Source organism: Ursus americanus, chromosome 5, assembly GCF_024610735.1.
Source record: "Ursus americanus isolate L20-20 chromosome 5, mUrsAme1.1.p, whole genome shotgun sequence".
In the NCBI taxonomy this organism is placed as follows: Eukaryota; Metazoa; Chordata; class Mammalia; order Carnivora; family Ursidae; genus Ursus; species Ursus americanus.
The window spans coordinates 29808314-29830047 of NC_142131.1; the positions used below are offsets into that span (position 1 = coordinate 29808314).

Sequence of the window (21734 nt, forward strand, 5' to 3'; positions counted from 1 at the left end):
CCCCAGATGCGTGAATTGAGCGCTGTGTCTTTAAGGGAGACGAGCGGAGGTTTCTGCACAGGACAAAATGTCTGCGAGGATCCTGGAGGGGACCGGCGATCCCAGACTTCTAGCCCGTCTCTTGCTCCCGCCGCGCTTTGGGGGTGATGGGGTGAGTGTGCGCCGCCACGCAGGCAGCCGCGCTCCCCGAGGCCAGGTCTGCTCGCGGCCCACCGGGGGCTGGGGGAGAAAAGGGGCCGCGAAGGGAACCGGGGCCAGTCCCGGGCCTCGGGGGCCGCAGGTGAGCCAGCAACCCGCAAACGCCTCTGTGCGGTATTATCACAGGCTGGCTTGTGCCCGGGCTGCCGGACGTGCCCTTCCCTCACGGTGCTCAGGTTGTTTCTCGTCTAAAAGACGCATGTGGCTCCGGATTCCGACTAAAGGCACTGTTCGGCTTCTTTCGGCACCTCAATTTTGCTCCTCCAGTCTCCTTTCAAAAAAGTTATTTGAGAATATCGAAAATCATCTGCTCTCCTTTTAGTAAAATTGCCTTTTTGCAGTCAGACTTAAACAGTGGCCAATGGTTGCGTGCCCTGTAGCGTGCTCTTTCTCTGAGACTTTCTTAATGTTTCTCATTTTGAAGAGGGAGAAGCAAAATAGGAGCCAAATGCTCAGACAGGAATCCCTGCCCCCATCTCCATGGTGCTCAAACAAAAGAATTTTCTGATCCTGAGTATAAAGGAGCAGTTTGCTATAACTACTTACAGTAGCCCAATGTCCGAAGCTTAACAAAATTGTTTTTCCTTTCTTGAAAGAAAAAAATAACTACCATCCAAAGTTCGAATTAGCCCAGACTACACGGATATGGTGTTAAACAAGCTGTTGCAGAAAAAGCTTAATAAACTGACATAATTAGAGTAATTATTTTATGCACTTTGCATTCATGTATTGTTTGTACACCCTTTTTGGCCAAAACTGGCTTGAGGCAAAGGACAATAAAAAGTATGCAACAATGTGTAAAATGGCCATGAGCTAAAACAAGGTAATTCTCAATTCAAAATTCTTTGTATTACAAAGAACTTCAAAGTAGGACAGCTTTAAATTCCTGTAATTCATATTAAAGTATGCATTTTACAAGACAAAATTGATCAACACTCTTCTTTTTAGAAACATATGTATTAAAGTAATGCAGGCCTAAAATAAAGGTCCACTTTAGGGTAGAAACTTTTCATTTTAAAAAATGCATTAATAGAAAATACATCTGGCCTTTGAGCTAATGGTAGAGGTATCTAAGAGTTTGGCTTAACACATTCACAGAATTTCTCGGACTCACCATACAACTAGCTGTGGGTTCAATACCTTTTTTACAGTCCATGTATAACCTTTATCTAAATATTTTCACACCTACCCCTTTATTGCCTGAACTGAGTATCCACACTTCACAGTTTGGAGGCATTTTTTTATTTTTAACTTCATCTAAGTCTTCAGCCTCGTGATTCCAGACCAATTTTTCTGATTGTCTGTATCTATTTATAAATAGATTAATCCATGATACTAAACTAATATTTCAACAGAGATGGACAAGTAACAGGTGAATGAATTGTGGTTTCCTTGATATTTCAATTGCCAAGGCTAATTATTTGTTTTAATTATGATGTTCTGCTTTAAATTACTGGTGGATGAAGTAAATGAAAATGTTTTTAGTGTTTCCACCCAAGTCTGTGTGGATTTCACATTAGTGTGAATTTCTTACCTAAGATTCAGGTTCAGCCTACACATATTTGTTTATTACTCTACCAGATTAATCCATCTGAAGTGATTAGCCTTGGCTGTGGAAGGACAAATAGGGCTATAGTTCCTTTGCTATTCTCTTTTGAGAACATTGCCTGGTTTTGGCCTTTAGCCTGCCTAATATTTTGTATGTGTTCAAGCATAAGTATAAAATAATAAGATTAACCTCCATGGGTGTTTTATAGGATGATTGGATTAATGTTAGTCATATATTATATGCATATACACCCATATTTACACAAATTATTCATCCAGGTTTTGATCTCCCTTATTCTCTATACTGGTATTCAGGGAGATGATACTGAAGAGTCTGGGTTTTAATTTAATAAATTATTAGAAGACAAGAGCTTTGGAGAACTGCAAATAAAACTTCAAATGCAGTTTGAAATAATCAATGTGAATTTATTATCTTCCATAGGCTTAAACTTATCACTCCTTCCAGATAATGGATACTCAAATCAAACTCACTATGGAAGGGTTCAGAGGTGTGGTACCAACAATACTATACTACCCTCGTCCATGAAATAACTAAAATCTACTTTTCTTTCAGTTTTTTCCCCTCCCCGAAATGGACTAAAACATTTCCACTATTAAATTAATTTCATGTTACCTACTTTCATTTAGCATCGAGAAATTTTATTTTAAAATATGAGCTTGGAAGCCTAGTTATAAGACTAAAGAATTGAAACTTTATGAGAGTCAGCACTAGTGGCAATGTGTTTTTTGTGAATTTGGGGCCCTAAAGGAGGTCGGGAAGGGAAGAGATGTTGAAGCAGGAATGTCTGCATGAACATTTGTGTTAGGGCCTCCAGGGCCCACCCTTTCCCCAGTATGGACATCGAGTGATGGAATTCACCTTCATGAGTGAACAGCACTCTGACCTTTACCACGTGTATCAGAATTATTGCTGGAAGTGTCTCCCCCCCCGACGGTGAGCTTCTGGAGGGGCTGGGATATGTGGTTTTCCTGTTGGCATCCCGGACAGCAAGCCCTGGCCTGACCCTGAGGCGGTGCACAATGAGTAATTTGAATGAGAGTGGATGGAGTGAACGGATTGTAAGCAAAATAATCACATTCATTGGTCCCTTTCTGGTAATTTAAAAACTGTTTAAGAAAAAATTAAGGGAGCTCTTATTTTTCATTTCCTTCATGTTAGCTAACCATATAGTTAACAAATAGGTGTGCATTTTTCTTGGTTACTTGGTAAGGAAGTAATACATATCACAGGGCTCCAGTTAACCAGACCTCCCCAACATTTTCTACCTGAGAGAGGAGCGATGTATTTTGCACGAAGGTCAATTTACGAAGTAAAAATAAATTTGGCTGGGAAGGGAAAATGGATCTGTGATTCTTTTTTTGCTTTTTATAATAAAAAATCCTCAAGAGAATTTTTCCAACTTAAATTACCTACTCTATTGAATAACAATGTCAAAGAGAGAAATAACACACTTTAGCCACTAAGATCTTAATGTGGGTGTGTCTGAGCAATAAATACTGGTAGCTTCTTTTTGTTCGTGCCCTGAAATTACATAGCATTGGAGAGTCCAAAGGCGAGATAATTTGCATTATTTTATTTCAGCCACAGGTTTAGAGGCCTATAATCTTATCATTTTCCTTGACAGATGGAGAAATCGGGATTTGGTGAGCTGGGTCTAAGAAAAGTAGAGTCAAGTTCATTGCATTGAATACAGCATCCCATGAGTGCTTGCCTGTGCCAGGGAGATGAGAGGTGGGCAGTCCTCCCAAGGCACCTCTTTCTCCTATGCATACAGAATCTCCTTCTGTCCAGGCAGGGCCAGCCAACCACCTGACGCTGAGCAACTTCACACACTGGGCTCCCTCCAGGGCCAGATGGCAGCACGCTATGCCCCACGGGACTGTCCCCCCCTGCCTCCATAGTTAAGGCTGCCTAGCCCAACCTGAACTCACATGCCTGAGACTGTTTTATAAAATTACTTTGTATTTACATTGTTGGGGAGCTACTCTACGAAGGGGTATACACAGGTTGTGTCTTTCCATAATGTCAGCTTTATTGAATCATAAAGCAAGGTTAACACAACTGTAAAAGCAAGTTTGGAATTCCAAACTCAGTGACATTTCACTATGCGTTTAACTTGGCTTTTTACACGACACACAAAACAAAATACAATATAAAAGTCACAAAACAAACAAGATAAAATAGTATAAGTTAATGAACCAAATGCAAAGTCAGTCCATGAGTGCGCAGCTGAGATGAGGTCTCAACCAGTGTGGGTCCGCTCAGTGCTTCCTGCTTAGTATGTTCAAGTCGTGGAGGATCTCTGTTATGTTCAGAGATCAACTGGGCAGAACCTTCGGTGGCAGCTGCCTTTCTGATGCGATCAGACATGGAAGGGTCAGCGTCTGAAGAATATGACAGTTTGCTGCAAAAATCTTCCCTTTTTATAAGAGTTTGATCAGGCTAGCCCTTCCAGACTTCTGATTCTACTGATCCTCAGTTCTCGGTCCATCTAGGCTCTCTTGACTTTGCTGGTTATCACCTCTGGGTGCCTCCAGGCTGTTAAGAGTTTTAGTGATATTTATTCTCAGCTCATCACCTTTGTCTGCTTTCCTGATGCATGACATCACTGCTTGACATGAGTGACTCCATCTCGCTCTCCACATATGTGTAGCCTCTGCCACTTACACAGTCTACCTAAGTATCCACAAATGTGCATGCTTTCTTAGGACCTTTTTACTCTTCCTTTTGTGTTTACCTCTTCTCTTTCTCTTTTCACACCAGCTGCCACTCCTCAATCGACAGTGTATCTTCCTCATTTTTCTTCATATATATATAAAATCTTTATATATCCTACACAGATCTGTATGTTATTTAAGAACGACATTATACATATTTTTCTGCATCTGGCTTTTCTCCCTGAAGAGTTCCTCCAGAAATCCCTCTAGGTCTTCTAGCAGACCTCCAATCCATCCTTTTTAGCGGCTGCGCAATATTCCCGTGTGAACGCACATTATTTACCCAGCCATTCTCCAGCTGACAGGTGTTCCCATGTTTCCGGTTTTTTTGCGATTCCAGATAATACTGTAGTAAACATCCTAATACATATTACTTTATGTATTAGTACTTACAGTTCTACAGAATAGATTCCCAAGAATGGGATCCCCAATTATATCTACTTTGAATGAACAGAAATTGCCAAATTGTTTTCCTTAAAGCCTCCACATCTCCACTAGTAATGCATGAACGTACCCTTTTCTTTGCCTCCCTTCTAGCTTTGGCTGACAGACCTCTTCATTTTTGTTAGTGTGATGGATCTAAAATGAGACCTTCCTGTTACTTTAAGAGCACTTCCCTGAATATAAGTGATGTGAATCTCTTCACAAATTTCTTGGCCATCTGATTTTGTTCTTAGGTCATTTGCCTACTCGTATTTCTTGCCCGTTCTTCTATTGGGTTGTTCATCTTTTCTTGTCAGTTCGTTAAGAGCTCTTTGTGTGTTAGGGTTGTGGCTGAAGTTGCTAAGGCTTCTCTCCCAAGCCAAGACAGCTGACTGAAAGCTGACTAGGTTTCTCTCCCTCTGTACTGTCGGGATAGTTGAAACAAGCCCAGGGGTTGGTTAGTAGAACTAAGAAGGCTAGTATGACCTGTGGCCACAGACGCTGGTCACTGTTTAGATACTTAGTCTGAACAGAAGACTGTATTGAGCCAGAATGTCGCTGCGTGTGGAGGAGTGAGAAGGTGAGGCAGTTCAGTCCTGTGCTGCCTTCCACCGGTTAAGACCTCCGAGAGTGAAGGCCTGCCAAAGCAGAGGATGTCCCTCTGCCGCCCTTGGAGGGGCAGCGCTGTGCTGGCCGACATTTGCGGTGCTGCGTGTCCCTGGCTCAGATGAGGCAGTCCACTAAGTCTAAAGGATTAAGACATCAAAATCAGTGCTTCTCACTCTTGTTTCCACCTTCACTCTTACGACAGATGGCATTCATGTATGTGGCACTCCTCTGGGCATCCCAGATTTTGAAGAAACCCAGAGACATCTTGCAGGGAGGTAAAGCTTGACAGTAACTGGTCACCTCTGGCACTTTTAGGGGCACATCAGTAATGATCACTCTCAGACTCTGGCACAGGTAAGATAGTCTGAAGGTCATATACAGTTTTCAGCCCCCCAGCTCAAGAAAGCATATCAGAACGCAAAGTGATAGTCTCGATATTATAGAAAACCTTTAAATCCCTTTTAATTTATAAAAATACAAGGATTCATAATCCTATTCACTCCCCTTTGTGTATATCTAGTAATAAAAAAGGAACTCTGTAAAGAGAGGATTCTGATGTAGAAGAAATGAAATTCTAAAAAAAAAAAAAAGTAGAAAAAATTTTAGGTAAATTTAGGTTACCAAAAAACAATTTCTAAGGCTAAAATCTGGTCTGTTTACTAACCGTGATGTTATATAACCATAATGTTTACGAAGCATAAAAAAAATTATCCTTGAAAATGGTCTGTAACTCCCCTCCTCATCCTATTGGGGGCACTTCGGGGATTTGGTAAATCTCTTGAAGGAAATCTAGCCTTTTAATTTCCAGAGACTTTTTATACTTACGGGCCTTCACGAGTAACTATATTCAAATCAATGCCTGTTGTACCACAAAATATGTAAATAGCTATTTCTTTTGTTAGAAGAGGACTGGTACTTGTCTTTTTTGATGATTCTGGTAAATTCGTTATCTTTTTAAAAAATATGAGTGATATGTTAAATGTCATGCCTGATCCTGACTAGAACAGCTTGGTAGGGGGAAAAAAATGAGATTTAGAAAATTGTAATGTATCTGTAACAAGACTCTTAGCAACTGAAATAAAAGCTTACACTAAACACTACTACTATTATAGCAACTTATTTTTCCTGTTCCCAGCTGTGTCTTCTGTCATTCCCAGTTATGTTAAAAAAAGAGATTCTGGAACTTTATCATCTCCACTTCTGTCGGTTTAAAACCTGACAGTACGAGTGGACACTGGCTACCTCACTATGCATCTTGGCCTTGATTTTCCCCCTGAAATAAGTTCTCAGAAGACCTCTGAGTCTGCTGCATGTTCTCTTATTATTTTTGAATTTCAAAACAAATTTGTTTATAATCACACATGTGGTCCTTTGTGAAGTTACTTCCTGAAGAACAGACTTCACCTTTTCTATCCCTCGTTTGATAGGTTATTGCTGTGATAAACTGTTTTTAATAGGAATGACTTTACAATGATAGTCACTGGCTTGTGTTTGGATCCTTTTAACCACAGGTATTTGTAGGACAGAGTAAGAAGTTACTTTTTTTCCTTAATTAAAAGCATTGCCAAAGCTTTTTATCTTTTAAGCATAAAGAGGGGATGAGCAATACAGAAAACTGATTTTTTGTTTTATAACTGGAGCAACTATGACAGGGTGAGGGGAAAAAATGAGCACTAGGATAACATGGTGCTTAGTCAGTATTTCTAGTATCTGTTTAGGGGGCTGTTTACTGAATTTCTTTTACTCACTGTCTGTCCTCTGAATTTACTCCTAGCACTGCTGATGGTTCTTTAGAACTCAGGATTCATGCTGCAGTGTTTCCACCTGAGAACTGACATTGGCTGGAAACCCTGAGGCAATGACAGGGACCCCCCAAGGCCCACAGGACATGGCCTACCAACTAATTTAAAGGTAAAAATTTAGAAAACTGCTATGTGTATTTGTTTTCCTAAATATGTATGTTTTTAAAACATTTTAGTGGTTTTTAGCACTGCCATTTTTCTCACACGCACATTGTTTTTAAAGTCACAAAACAATGACTTGTATTTTGAAAAGAAAAAAAAAAAAAAAACCTCATCGAAAGGTCTTTAAAAGGCTGTTTACCACTGGCACTTACACCCGGAAGATTAAGAAACAAATTGTTCGTTCCCAAGGCTTTCTTTTCGGCTGTCTCTACAGTTTGTTCCCTAACACTGACAGCAGAAAACAAAAGGAAGCTCTTATTCTGAAAAGAGTAACCTTTCTAAAAGAGAGCGAAGGAGACTAGTTAAAACTCATCTATACAGCACTCATTCAGCTGGTCCTCCCACTGAAGCAGCTTGGCTTCCCATTTCCTTAGTATCAGTACCTGTGAGCTGGGGACCCCTCTGATCTTAAAGAGAGTTCCTAGTTAAGGGCAGAAGGGCTAGACGCGGTGCACATTTCCTGAGGACCAAACCATTAATAATATGAAAAAGACCCAGGTACCACCCAAACGAACCGTAGGATTTTTATGTGTAACAAAAAGGCGGCTACCTCCGGCCACAGAAGTTGTGCGTGTGAGCGTGTGTGCAGTCGGGGGGGTTATCCTTACCCTTTTCTCCATCGGAACGCAGGCGCGGCGGAGAGAATGCGGAGTGACGAGCTGACGGCGCTCATGGAAGACACTGGCGGGCCGGACGACGCTGCGGCGCGGGGCGGCCCATGTCCCGGCCTGGCCCCGGCCCCTCCCGGCCGCCTGGGGGCGCCATACTGCGAGGCCTGGGGCTACTTCCACCTGGCCCCCGCACGCGCGGGCCACGCCGCGGGCCAGTGGGCCACCTGCCGGCTGTGCGGGGAGCAGGTGAGCCGCGGCCCGGGCTTCCACGCGGGCACCCCGGCGCTGTGGAGGCACCTCAAGAGCGCGCATCGGCGGGACCTGGAGAAGAGCTCCGCCCGCCGCTCGCCGCCCGCGGCCCCCTGCCCGCCGCAGCCGCCGCCCGGCCCTGCCGCGGCCGCCGAGGGCGACTGGGCGCGCCTGCTGGAGCAGATGGGCGCGCTGGCCGTGCGCTGCAGCCTGCGTGAGCGCGAGCTGGCGCGGCGCGAGGCGGCCGTGGAGCAGGGCGAGCGCGCCCTGGAGCGGAGGCGCAGGGCCCTGCAGGAGGAGGAGCGCGCGGCAGCCCAGGCGCGGCGGGAGCTGCAGGCCGAGAGGGAGGCGCTGCAGGCGCGGCTGCGGGAAGTGAGCCGCCGCGAAGGCGCCTTAGCCGCCGCTTCTGCCCCGCTGCAGACTCCGCTCAAAGAAGAGCCCGAGGGCGAGCGGGACGGCTACATAATCACCAAGATCCTCCTGTAGGTGGTGGTCGCTTTCCGCCCCCAGTCCCTCCCATCCGGCGCTACTCCAAGTGTGGTCTGCGGACCGGCCTCACCTGGGAACTGAATCTCAGGCCCGCCGACATCTCCAAATGTGGGCCCTGGAGAAGCACTTCGGAGGCCAAAGCAGAACCAAAAATCACTAACACTTCATGTCCCCCCCGCCCCCCAACTAGGTACCTGGGAGCGCAAGCTCCAGTGGCCTCCTTTGCTGCTGACCTTTAGTGAGCACCGGTGCAGGAGCTGGTTTTCCTCCAACTGCCTTTGGAATGACAGCTCCAGCAACTTCGTGAGCCTAGGTCACCCGGAGTCTTGTACCCGATGACTTTGAAAGGACAGAAAATGCCTTGCGTACCAAAGACTATCATACTACGTGCCTGTACAACAGCCAGGGCAACCCAGGGTGGAGGATGCTTGGAAATGAGGATAAAGCGTTTTATCCAAGAGAGTTTTACTCATTTCCCAATGAATAAATCTTTAGTAACTGGTTTGCCCAGCACGCAGTTCTGAAAAGGGGGCCATTTAGCTTCCACAACGGCACTTTTCCCTCTGCCTCTCTAGTGCCTCATCAGAGCAGTCTGGGAGAACCCCTGTTTACTCCCCTCCCCTGCTTGCTGACGGTACCAAGTGCATCCTGTCTCACCCCAGCTGTTTTCCCTTTCACACCCACTGCCAGCTGTAGTGAGTTTTCCCACTTTCCTGCCTCACACTCCCTTGCTAGCAAAACATGACCTCCTCCCTCGTTGTTAGGAAGGGAACTTGGTTTCCCTCATCTCCACAGTCCTTGCTTCTGGGCCACAGTAGAAGGAAGGCATCCCTCTCATCTGAGGCCACCTCTGTCTCTCTCTTCTCATGCATTCCTCTGACACTGTTACTGGATCTTTGCTCCATTACTGTTTCTCCTTTCCTCTGACTTATTCCCTCCCTTCCCCAGACTACTCTTCCTCAGCAACACCCAGTCTGCCCTTGTACTAAAAAGAAAGGGGCCTGGCTGCCTGACTGCCCCCACTGAACACTGTCCAAGGGAGGCCCAGTTATCCTTGCTGCCTACACTTCCTCCCATATTTCAATTCTTCACCATCAGCTTCCCAACCTACCCTTAAGAAGCTGAATATGACAATTTATTTTCAGCCTTCATCTTGCTAGTAAATGAACACCCACATACACCCTCTACCTAGACTAAGCGATTAATATTTTGCCTTAATTTTTCGGCCCTCTCCCCCAAACATGAATAGCATTTCATCCAGAAGTATTTCAGTATGTACATCCTAATAGCCTCTAAAATAGTCCCTAACCAAATTCCCCAATTGTCTCAGAAATGTCTTATCTTTTCTAAAAAACAAAACAAAACAAAACAAAAACAGGGTCCGATCAAGGTTCATTCATTACTTTTTGATTATAACTTTGTCTCTTTTAGTCTAGAACAGCTCCCTTATTTTTTTTTTCCATGATATTTTTGAGAGTCCCAGCCATCTGTCTTATAGAATGTCCTTTATTCTGGGTTTGTCTGAATGTTTGCTTAAGCCAATTTACATACTCATTCTTGGCTCATCTTCCTCTGTGCCAGTGACTCCTGACTACCCCCAGCCTTGCGTGTTCTTCCCAGTTCTGTCCTTCATGTCCAACCCCCTGCTGCATGTCTCCACCTCTACTTGTATATCCTGCCACTGCTGATGGAAAGGGCAAATCTATTCAGTTCCACATTCCCACCCCTTACCTAATAACTAACATTTACTGGGCTCTTAAAATGTACAGGTACATACTGCCCACTACATGCATTACCTCACTTTATTCTCATAGCAGCTCCCTGAGGAGGGATTAATACTACGCCCATTTACAGCTAAGGAAACTGAGATAGAGGTCTTAAGCGGCTTCTACAAAATCAAAGCTGGTAAGTAGTAGCACTGAGATCCAAATCCAGTTTCTACATCCAGATGTGCTGTTCCTAGATGCTGTACTGTCTTCCTTGCAAGTCACTGAGCTGACACCAAGTTTCCTCCCTCTCATTCCACGTAATACTATCAGTGACATTAACACTAACATTCACCATGTACCAGCGCTGTGCCAAATGCTTTACGAGAATAACTGCCTACCATGCGGCAACCCCATGACATAATTAATCCTATGCCTATTTCACAGAGGAGGAGACAGGCTCAGGGAGCTGTAATGTTGAGACAGACTGGGATTTGAAGTCAGGTCGCTGAGTCCTAGGTCCCTGATCTACTGGGTCTATTTCTACAAAGTGTCACACCTATCTTCCTGTGCCACCTGCCAAGCTCAAGCCTCATTCATTCCTCTAGGGTTCATCTTCCCATCCTTGTCTTTCCCAACTGTCCCCTTCCTAACACTCAACTTGACCAACGGAACTGTTCTAAGCCCACATTGATTATATCACAATTCCTGCTCAAAGGCCCCCCCAAATCACCCATTATCAATAAGCTTCGACTTTGTAGCCGGACATTCAAGTGCCCCCACCCTGATACCAGTCTTATCTGTCCCCTCCCTTACCTATACTATATGCTGCAGCCCAACCCGACTCCTTATTCTTCCTCACATGCCCTTGTCTTGGCACATCTATGCCTGTTTGCCTTCCCTCCACTTAAAATGCCCCTTCAATCTCTGAATATGAAGAATTCCACCCATTTTCAAAGACGAAGCTCCAATTTGACTACCTGCATGAAGTTTTCCTTGATTACTCCTAATAGATGATTCTTTACTCCTCTGGACTCCTCAGCGTTTTATAATCTCATAACACTTAAAACAGGCCATCATCTGGCATATGACTCTATGGGTTCTTGTCTTCCCTCTCCTGCCAGACCCTGAGCCCTTGGGTTATCCTTCTATTCCCATAGTGCTTTTCATGTAATAGCTGCTCAATAAATATCTGAGGCATTGAACTCAATGTGTTGAGTTTTACAAGTTAGTTTTCCCACAGTTAAGATAATTATTCATTTATCTTTAATTCTGAGTAGAATTCACAGCAGAAAAAAAAAATAGCCTAGAAAGAAACAGCAGTAATAATTTTTAAGCTGTTTAGTCAATAAAGGTTTAGTAAGTGTCCATTATTGCAGTTTGATTGGAATCCAAATTAGTATGTCATTACTAGTATGTCATTATCAGGAATATTTTTCTTAAAATGTTTTTCATTACACAAGTAACACAAATGCAATGCCCCGATCTAGGAAGAAATCAGAACAACATCCTCCAAAGTCCTGTCACCTTAGTAAAACTGCTATAAACATTTTCATGTATTTTATTCTTTTGTCTTTCACAATCTTTACATTATCCTAACAATAGTATGTTATTTCTATTAAGTACTGAAATAGAACTGCTTCATGTGGATGTATAACTTCAGCTATTAGAGGAATTTGAACTTTTTAGAAGAAAGAAACCTATAAATGTTACTCTTCTATTTCACCAACTGTTAGAACCACTAATACCAGCAAAGATTGACTTTCAGAATCTCTAAGTGCTCCCTCAAGAAAGATGACTAATGGGAGCACCAACAGCCTCTGTTTCAGGGACAGGGGGCATAGTTACCCTAATAACTTAGTGCTGGCTGTGGGAGTTAAGCAAAGAGATTTGACTTTCTGCTTTCTATACTTTTGCATTGTACTTTTTTATACCAAGCATGAATTACTTTTATAATCAAAAATGAAATTATTTACATTTCTCAAATGAGAATTCCTGACCATCAGCATTCCACTTTCTTAGGTAAAATAAACAAAACCCAACACAAGCACTGATGTAACCCCCACTTTTAGAAAAGCCTAGAAGAAAATGCAGCCCTTGTCCAGCCTAACACTATCATTTGACAGGAGAGAAAAATGAGCCCCAGAGTGGCTTGCTCACTACCAGGAGTTAGTGGCTATGGTGGTTCACCTGACTCCAACCTCAACAGATATTGTGCCTCTTTGGCCTTAAGGACTTCTGCTGGCTCATCTGTCAAAGCCCAAGGGCTGTCAGGACCAATAAGTCAAGCTGGCCTCCAGAGAACATAGGGAAGGTTATGGGGACTGCACTGGTCTCTCTGTCTGCGACACAGCTGGCTCACAGAATTATCATTGCTGATGCATGACAGTCGAGGTGGGTGACAGTCGAGGTGGATTATGGCGACTGCACTGGTCTCTCTGCCTGTGACACAGTCGGCTCACAGAGAGCTGTCATTGCTGATGGGTGACAGTGACACACCTCACCTAGATCAGCAGGGCTTCCCTGACTTCTGTCACTGGGCTTGCTAATAGTGCCACCCAGGCAGCACACAGTGACAAGGTGGATGGCTGGACTGGGGATGCAGAATGCTCTGAACCTAACTCCTGAACTCCTGCCATGATGTCAAGTGATCAGTCACCTCTTTAAAATTTTGCAGAGAGGAGGGGGAAGCAAGGCAGGGTCCTGACAACCGAAGTTGAAACAGCTAGAACCCTTACTATACACCTAAGTTGTCATCCCTGGAGCTGGAGAGGGAAGAGCTGGTTTGGGCTGACTTTCAATTTTAAATAGCTGTCCGTGTCTTGAACATCTTAGAAGGGATTCATAAAAACTGGGCTCTTGTTTTGCTGCCACTCAATAGGGAATTCTATTTCTTTTTTTTTTTTTTAAAGATTTTATTTTTATTTTTTTGAAGAGTTAGAGACAGTCAGCGAGAGAGGAAACACAAGCAGGGGGAGTGGGAGAGGAAGAAGCAGGCTCCCAGCAGAGGAGCCTGATGTGGGCTCGATCCCATAATGCCGGGATCACGCCCTGAGCCGAAGGCAAACGCTTACCGACTGCGCTACCCAGGCGCCCCGGGAATTCTATTTCTAAAGGTTTGAACTTCTTACCTTTCCACAACCTAAATCTGCTTGTCTGCAAAACGGATGAGGTGATCGTTAAGGTCCTCTTTGGCTCCAGCATGGTATGATTACATGAAATACAGTTTAACATCAACTGACCTTAGAGTCAATGAGCTGCTTGGTTTAATTGGATTTTCTTGTTCACTGCAAATTTAGAAGTAAACGTTCAAAGTGAGTCTCAAAAATAACAGGAGTGTGATAAACTTCTTCCACAGTACTGAGGTACTGACTCCATCATTCACTCCCTAGAACTGACGATGCATGCAGCAGTAGTGAGTATGCTCTCTTGTACCCCCCCTTTTGTCCTCATGACACCCTGCAGGCAGGGCAAGTATAACTGTCCATATTTTACAAATGAGGCCACACACTTCAACAAGGTGAAGTGACCTGCTGAAAGACAACAGCACATTGGAGGCTGGAGGTCAATCCACGGATCCTGGTCATACCTGGGGCCAAAGAGTTGCACTTCCTCCCAGCCTTCCCTCGTGGCCCACCTCTTCACCACTGCTATCCTGGCTGGAGTGCCTACTGACACTTGGGTTGATGTTGGCTGCTTTCCATCCACAAGCTCTGGTGCTGGGGGTAAGCCAGACCTTCAGGAAGTGAGGCTGGCCATTATATTAGTTTGCTATTGCAGATGTAACAAATTACCACAAACCTAGTGGCTAAAAACAACACAAGTGTATTATCTTACAGTTCTGCAGGTCAGAATTCTGAAACTGAACTCAATGTCAGCAGAGCTATGTTCCGTTCTAGAGGCTCTAGGAGATGTTTTTTGGCCTTTTTCGGCTTCTAGAGGCTGCCCACATTCCTTGGCTTGTAGCCCCTTCCTATCCTCAAGGTCAGCAAGGGCCATTCTTTCTCACATTGCATCACTCTGCTACCCTCCTCCACATTAAATGGACTCTTCTTATTTTATGGTCAGCAGGTTAGCAACCTAATTCTATCTGCAACTTTAATTCTTCCCTGCCAGGTAACATATTGATACTTTCCAAGGATGAGGACATAGACATTTGCTTGGGGGCAAGGGTGGGGGATCTATTATCTGCCTACCACACAGCATTATCCTGCCTTGCTTAGGTTTGCAGGTATGTGACAAAGGCAAAGTGCTTGATGGGGATCCCCTATTCCCCAGAAATCGATACTTTGATGGGGGTCCTAATCCCCCCTCTTGTAAATCTGCCTAGTGCAGGGAGTGCTCATAGACTTTTCTGAGACAGATACCTGCAAGGTGGGTGTGAAGGATGCCTCTGGGGGAAATCAGAGGCCTCCACAGTGTCAAGAACTAAATATTTAAGTATCTGTGCACTAACTAGGATCCGGCTGACAAGGAAGGCCAGGTGGTGACGTGTGAGTTGTCAAGCCTCTGGAGTCAGATATGAATTAAAATTTAAGCTCCCCCCAAAAAGAGAGTACTCAAATATTATGATTAATAAACATGTTGAAATACAATTAAAAAATCCAAGCTTCCAACCATGTATGTTACATGTCACCATGGCAACCACCTTAACCGCTCTGAAACCCAGTTTCCTCATCAGTAAAATGGGGATAATACAGACCTTACAGGGTTGTCACAATGATTAAGATATTATTTGGGTAAATTCTAACAAATAGTTTAAACGCAGGAACAATGACTTCTTTTTCTCTTACTTAGCTGAATGGGAGCTCAAAATCAATCCAAAGGATCTCAGAAAGAGCAAGTTCCCTGGGATGATTCCTGAGAGCAGCCTCATAGGTTTGCCAAGTCATTTTCCTTCATGATAGATACCTGAGTTCTCAAATGAGCTAATCCAGTTAAAATTCTGTATGACTTGTGACTATAAATTACAAGTAAAATTTCCATCTAAGTACTTTTCCCTTCAAAGAAGTTATCTTGAAAGACTAAACAGTTATTCCAAAAATGCTTCCATGCTTAAAACATCCCTGGAACTCCTCTTCTAGAGTAGCACTCAGAATCTCTGGAAAATTCTTAAAAACATCCTTAAGTTGGCAAAAAATTTTAATTTTTGAAAAGAGCTGCCAGTTATTCAGAGCCCAGTCTGGTAAATATGGTAGACGATTAACCAGATTAACATTTCTGGTTAATAAGGTGTGATTATAATAAAGCAATAATTATTTTTGTGTGGCTCATAAATTGGCCTCGATAATGTTATATATTAAGGTTAAGTAAAGGTAGCATGGTCATAGTAGACATTAAAGCCCACTTTAGTGGGTTTATGATGTGAATTAATTCTGATAGCACTGGGAGTCATTACATATTTAAATAATATTAAATGTTTCTTTTTATGAAAATTTTAATTATGACATTCTCTGAAACCTGATTTCATAGTACTAAAATAAAGGCTTTAAGGAAAAGCATTAAATGCTAATGAAAGCTTTATTATTTCAGTATATATTCTCCCGGGCCTTTGGTCAAGATAAGTAATGATCAGATGAATGAGCTGGCAACCTTCCTGGCCTCTGCAGTCTACTAGTAATTGAGGGCTAAGTAACACACTCACATGTTTAAATACATTTAATAATATTCTACCAACTTCTCCCTGTCTTTTGCATTTGGGACAATGAAATACCATGGCATCTTAACACAGAGGAAGAAAGCTGGCTTTTTGTTGGAAGAATTTCTGAAAAATCATTCTTACTCAAGCAGGCAGAAGTCATTGTTTGCCTCCATTCACATTAACTTTCCCAAGTGTGTCTGCTTCTCATCCTCCAGGGACTTTCTAATTTACATGTTCTCCATCAACTCCAGTTTCCAATGACCTGATTCATGTTGCTTTTTTTTTTTTTTTTTTTTTTGGTACTTCAGTAATCTACTGTTCAGACTCAGAAACACAACACCCAGTGTGTGAGCAGGCGGAGTCACTATCGTTCACAGGTAACTAGAGAAGATACATAACCGAATGAGGGGCTGCAGCATCAGGAAGGTTTTACTGTTGTCTACATATCCAAAACCCTGAATAAACATTTTTTCAAGGCAGAGTTTATAAGATACCCCTAAAAAGGTCTAGTTTAGGGACAGATGTGAAAACATTTGAAAAACACAAACTGTTCCTTTCCCCTCCCCTCCACCCCAAGAACTTCGGCTTCTGCAAAAACTTTGAAATGGACAGAAACTGTTTTGGATTAATACTCTGGACTATCAAGGCTTTCATGTGACTACTTGGCCTTTACATTCTACAAATACTATCTAAAAGTAAAGGTAAGTTCCAAGATTACAGGAGTCTTGTCCCGTTTACTACTGTATCCTGAGTGCCTAGCATAGTGCCCGGACTTTATTGAGTTCCTCAAGGCTATCTGCTGAATGAATGCATACTGTTCAAAGATTTTACTGTTTGAAAACTAGTCCCTTTTGCAGTTCTCCCTATAGTTCTCCTGCTCCTACAATGAACTGAGAGCCAGGGTGGCCCTGTTGGATGTCCCTATCACCTTCTCCAGATGGCTTCATTTCCAAAGTCATGCAGAATCCACCCCCTCTTTGAGGAGGACCTCAAAGGGTCACCTACGAGACCTTCCACCCTTTCTCACTACCATCTACTAGTCTCCTGCTCATTCTACAGTACTCGTTAAGTGTACCTCCTATCATCACCTGAAGGAATGAGGATGACACAACCACTTACTCACGCCACCCCTCACCCTTCAATAACCACCATACCTACCCCAGGATGCTTCTCCTACAACTGAGCCCTTGCTATCGGTAGCATGGCATAATAACACTAATAACTGCTAATATCTGAGGGCTTATTATGCACTGGACACTGTTCAGTACCACACGGGCCTTATCTTATTTAAACTTCCCAATAGCTGCATGAAGACATTACAGAGGTTTAAATACATTTTTAAACATCGCTCAGCTCAAGAGTGGTAGAGCTAAAATGCGAATCCAAATCAGCCAGACTCCCTAGCCTGTGCTCTTAGCAGTGCACTGGGATGAAAAGAATCAAGATTTAAACCCAGCTCTGCCACTGTGCCACAGAGACTTTTTGATTTTGAGCAAAATAAAAACCTCTCCAAACCTCAGTTTTCTAATTCATAAAATACTGGCAGGAATAAAGAAGATAATGTATGTTAAGTGCTTAGCACAGTGTCACATGCCACAAATGTGTGTTCCCTGATTCTGACCAACACACACTCCTAAACATCCAATGCTGTGACAGGCACTGAAGATACAACAGTGAACGAGACCAACAAGGTCCCTGCTGTCACAGGTCTGCACAACTCCTGATAGGTGCTCAGTAAGTAACTGATGGAAAAAGCCTTCAAGGAGGTGTATTAGCCTCCACTCTGCACCTCTTCAATCAGCCAGTTATTTTGGTTATAAAGCAATCTAATGAGAACGTTTCACTGCTTAAAATCCTTCAGGAATTCCTCACTGTGGAAGAGATAAAATCCAAATTTCTTTTTTTATTATTTTTTTAAAGTAGGCTCCACACCCAATGTGGGGCTTGAACTCACAACCCCAAGACCAAGAGTTCTATGCGCTACCAACTGAGCCCAACCAGGAGCCCCAATCCAAATTTCTGAACACAGTATTATAGCTACAGGTACGTGGTTCAGTTCCCCTCCCCACCCGCTCCTCTTTAAGCGCTGAAACTCTTTCTCCATATGAAGCCTATCTGGAAGCCAAATCAATGTAGACCAGTTCTAGTAACAGCATGAGAACCGGAGTCACCAGTTTGGCATCCTAACCCATTCCCATCCCCATCACTCATTCACTCACTCTCTCTCTCTCTCTCTCACACACACACACACACACACACACACACGCACGCACACACACACACAGCCCTACCTGCAGCTCCTCTAATGCAATGCCATAGGTTCTGTCAAACTATTTGAAAATCATGTTTTAAATCCGGATGTTTCTAATTGTAGAACATAACCCATCAGTGGATTACGAAATCAATTTAGTGGTTGGAATCAGTGATTTGGAAAACAAAAGTAAAGAGTACATTAAGTGAACTAACAGCTAAGTATTGGTATATAAAACCCATTACAGGGGTGCCTGGGTGACTCAGTCTGTTAAGCAACTGACTCTTGGTTTCAGCTCAGGTCATGATCTCAGTGTCCTGGGATCGAGCCCCATGCTGAGCTCTATGCTGAGCATGGAGTCTCTTGTCCCTCTCCCTCTGCTCCTCCTCCTGCTCTAATAATAAATAAAACCTTAAAAAAAAATAAAACCTGTTATAAATGTACATAGAACACTTTTACATTCTGAGCCATGATATAAACTGTATTTCTTAACATGGATCATGGTCAAAATGGTTTGAAAGCCATTGCTTCACACCCTCTTTGCAGCCTCAGTTCCTTCCATGTTTCCTCAGTCACAAAAACCCCATCTCTATCAAGCCACTTGCAATTCCCCAAACCACCCTGCTCTTTCACTGCCTGCCTGTAGGCTATAAGCCAGGCACGGTGCTAGGCACTGGAAATACAGCTGAGAGGAAAAAGCAAGGTCTTGCCCACATGGCACTTAAGAATCTAGACAGACAAATGCTGTACTAATCACATTAATATCTGTGACCCAAAGTAAATAATCTAGGGGCGCCTGGGTGGCACAGCGGTTAAGCGTCTGCCTTCGGCTCAGGGCGTGATCCCGGCGTTACGGGATCTAGCCCCACATCAGGCTCCTCCGCTATGAGCCTGCTTCTTCCTCTCCCACTCCCCCTGCTTGTGTTCCCTCTCTCGCCGGCTGTCTCTATCTCTGTCGAATAAATAAATAAAAAATCTTTAAAAAAAAAAAAAAAAACAAAGTAAATAATCTAAATGAAACAAATATGGATTTCCAAGAACATTTATCAAAGGCAATCAATCAAAGGGACAAGGGACGCATCCCTGAAGAGAAGCAATTAGCAGAGATCTAAATGTCAGAATTACCTACGTAAAAGGGCACAGGAAGATCAGTGGCCCTAGAGTGACAGAGGGTGTGGCATGTTTGAGGAACTGAAAAAAAGGCCAGTGTGCTGGAGCCTGACAACACGTGGGCGTGATAGAAGACAGGACGAAAAGAAGCTGGCGGTGCCTAGACCAGCTATGGTGTTACGGGCGAGGATTGTGCTCTGTCCTCAGAGTCATGGGAAGGCACGGGAGGATTTAAATAGGAGATGACAAAAGAGGAGCTGTGAAGACGCTGTGACCACACTGTGGAGGATGGACTGGAGGAAGGACGGGGTGACTGCAGGGAGACCAGCTGGGAAGTTAGTACAACAGTCCAGGTGGGTGTTGACAGCAAACTGATTTACTATATGGGAAACTGGGGGAGGGGATGGAGGGTGAGTGTATGAAATAGACACTGACTCCTAGGTTCTAGGTTACACAACTGGATAGATGGTGCTGTCAGCCGAGAGAACAAACTGGAAAAGACCAGGTTTGGAGAAGACTATGGATTCAGTCTTAAACATGTTGCATTTAAGGTGACTGAGTTGGAGATGTATCTTGGCTAAGAGAACCTGAAGTCATGGGCATATAAATGGTAAGTGAAGTGCGGCACACGAGAGTGAGGAAAATGCCTGGGATGAGCCCTGAAGGCCTTTCCACTTTCAAGTGTTGTATTCCTACCTATTATAAATGTGTATGAGTACACATAGGTAAGTGCACAGTTATACCGACTTCAAAGGTCACATAGAGAAATAATAAAAGGTGAAAGTCTGCTCACTTCTTTGGCAATTAGTATTAACAATTTGATGTGTACCCTTGTATTTTTTAAAAAATGAGATCAGGCTATACACACTTTTCTACAAGTCAGTAATGTAGTAAGAATATTCTTTATCAGGGTATAGATAATTCTACCTTACACATCTGAATGGCTTCAAAGTATTATACAGGACTGCAAAACAATTTAAGCAACCCCACAGAATCCCCACTGATGGATAGCTGGGTTATCGGGCAGCCAGTTACCTATCCATTCAATATCCACTGTCCCCTTTCTGCCTTATTCACTGAACCCTGATTTTGTTCCAACAGAATATGTTCAGTCCCAGGTGATGGTTGATGATAGGCTGAAGCCAAGTAAGACCATCCTGTTGCCCACCTTTTCAACTTCCCTTGCAACTATGGGTAGTCGTGTTATCAGATTCTGGCTAATGACCCTAAGGAGAAGTTTGCTTTGAGAGTTTCTGAGTAAGCTTTTACCTTCCTGGTAAAACATAACTAACAAATACTGCTCTCTTTTCCATTTCTTCCTGTTTTGGACATGAATATAATGACAGAGGAGTTCCAATTCATTTGCAACTAGAAGGCCATAAACCAATGCCAAGATTAGTAAAACAGAAAGGCAGAAAGCAAGCCTGGGCTCTGATACACACAGACACACACATCAACACCAACTCATTTTAAAGAACCCAAATGTGTATTTCCACTTTAAAGCCTGAAAAAGTAAAATGAAGTGTTTTGGATTGAAGATGCAGAGCAGGGATATTAGTGATGTTCTACAAAAACAAGCAGCAGGCTTAAAACAAGATGACGGGGAAGCACAGGGAACACCTTGAGGTCTTGGGTCCAGAACAGCTTGCTGGCTCTCTGCCAAGCACATCCCTCTGTCCTGCAACTTGACTGGATGGCCTTTCTACACAATCTCTGGCACTTCCTGCTTTCCCTTATTTGAGATTTCTATCTTCGTTTGTGTGCTCTTGGAAAATGTGCCAAATTAAGACATAATCTTTTACACAAGAAGTTGGAAGGTATCTGACTTGGGTGAGTTATTAAATTTCTCAAGTTCACAACCAGAATAAAAATGAAACATCAGAAATAAAAACTTTTAGAAGTTGGGGGCGGGGGGTGGTGGTGGAGGTGCACCTGGGTGGCTCAGTCGATTGGGCGTCTGACTTCGGCCTGGGTCGTGATCTTTGGGTCCTGGGGTCGACCCCGTGTTGGGCTCCACGCTCAGCAGGCAGTCTACTTCTCCCTCTTCCTCTGCCCCTCACCCACTCGTGCGCTCTCTCAAATCAATACATAAAATCTTAAAAAAATAAAAAATAAAAGCAGGGGGGAAAATATCATCTTTTTGAGAAAAAGTGCTACCTAGCTATTTAATTCTAGAAAACAATTTGTTAGTTTACT

At 43.4% G+C, this 21734-nt stretch overlaps 2 protein-coding genes and 1 non-coding gene across 8 annotated transcripts in view; 2 read left to right on the plus strand and 1 right to left on the minus strand.

Moving 5' to 3' along the window:
• The window catches only part of AGGF1 (angiogenic factor with G-patch and FHA domains 1), a 62830-nt gene that overhangs the window by 7480 nt on the left and 33616 nt on the right, over nt 1-21734 (minus strand). The window contains exon 15 of one of the 2 annotated variants that reach the window (XM_045796430.2): nt 10277-21633. The exons of the other annotated variant lie outside the window; for it this stretch is intronic. The gene's annotated coding sequence lies outside the window, so the exon portion shown is untranslated. Of the gene's footprint in view, nt 1-10276; nt 21634-21734 lie in introns of those variants that run through there. 2 annotated transcript variants of the gene reach the window in all.
• On the plus strand, nt 37-11741 carry ZBED3 (zinc finger BED-type containing 3). Of its 5 annotated transcripts, XM_087862057.1 has the most exons (5): nt 37-151; nt 3393-3499; nt 5720-5871; nt 7292-7428; nt 8112-11741. In XM_087862057.1, exon 5 carries the CDS (start codon nt 8126-8128, stop codon nt 8825-8827), a length of 702 nt encoding a protein of 233 aa, XP_087718183.1. In that variant the 5' UTR covers nt 37-151; nt 3393-3499; nt 5720-5871; nt 7292-7428; nt 8112-8125; the 3' UTR covers nt 8828-11741. The 5 variants fall into 5 exon arrangements, with proteins under 5 accessions (XP_087718183.1, XP_087718182.1, XP_087718184.1 ...); XM_087862056.1 differs by lacking the exon at nt 5720-5871; XM_087862058.1 differs by lacking the exon at nt 3393-3499.
• On the plus strand, nt 5474-5611 carry LOC123791600 (small nucleolar RNA SNORA47). Its single transcript, XR_006779462.1, has one exon. It is a non-coding gene; the product is annotated as a small nucleolar RNA SNORA47 (small nucleolar RNA).

Bases quoted from the DNA above. Each gene is read 5' to 3' on its own strand.
- ZBED3 (XM_087862057.1), top strand. From the start codon at position 8,126: ATGCGGAGTGACGAGCTGACGGCGCTCATGGAAGACACTGGCGGGCCG.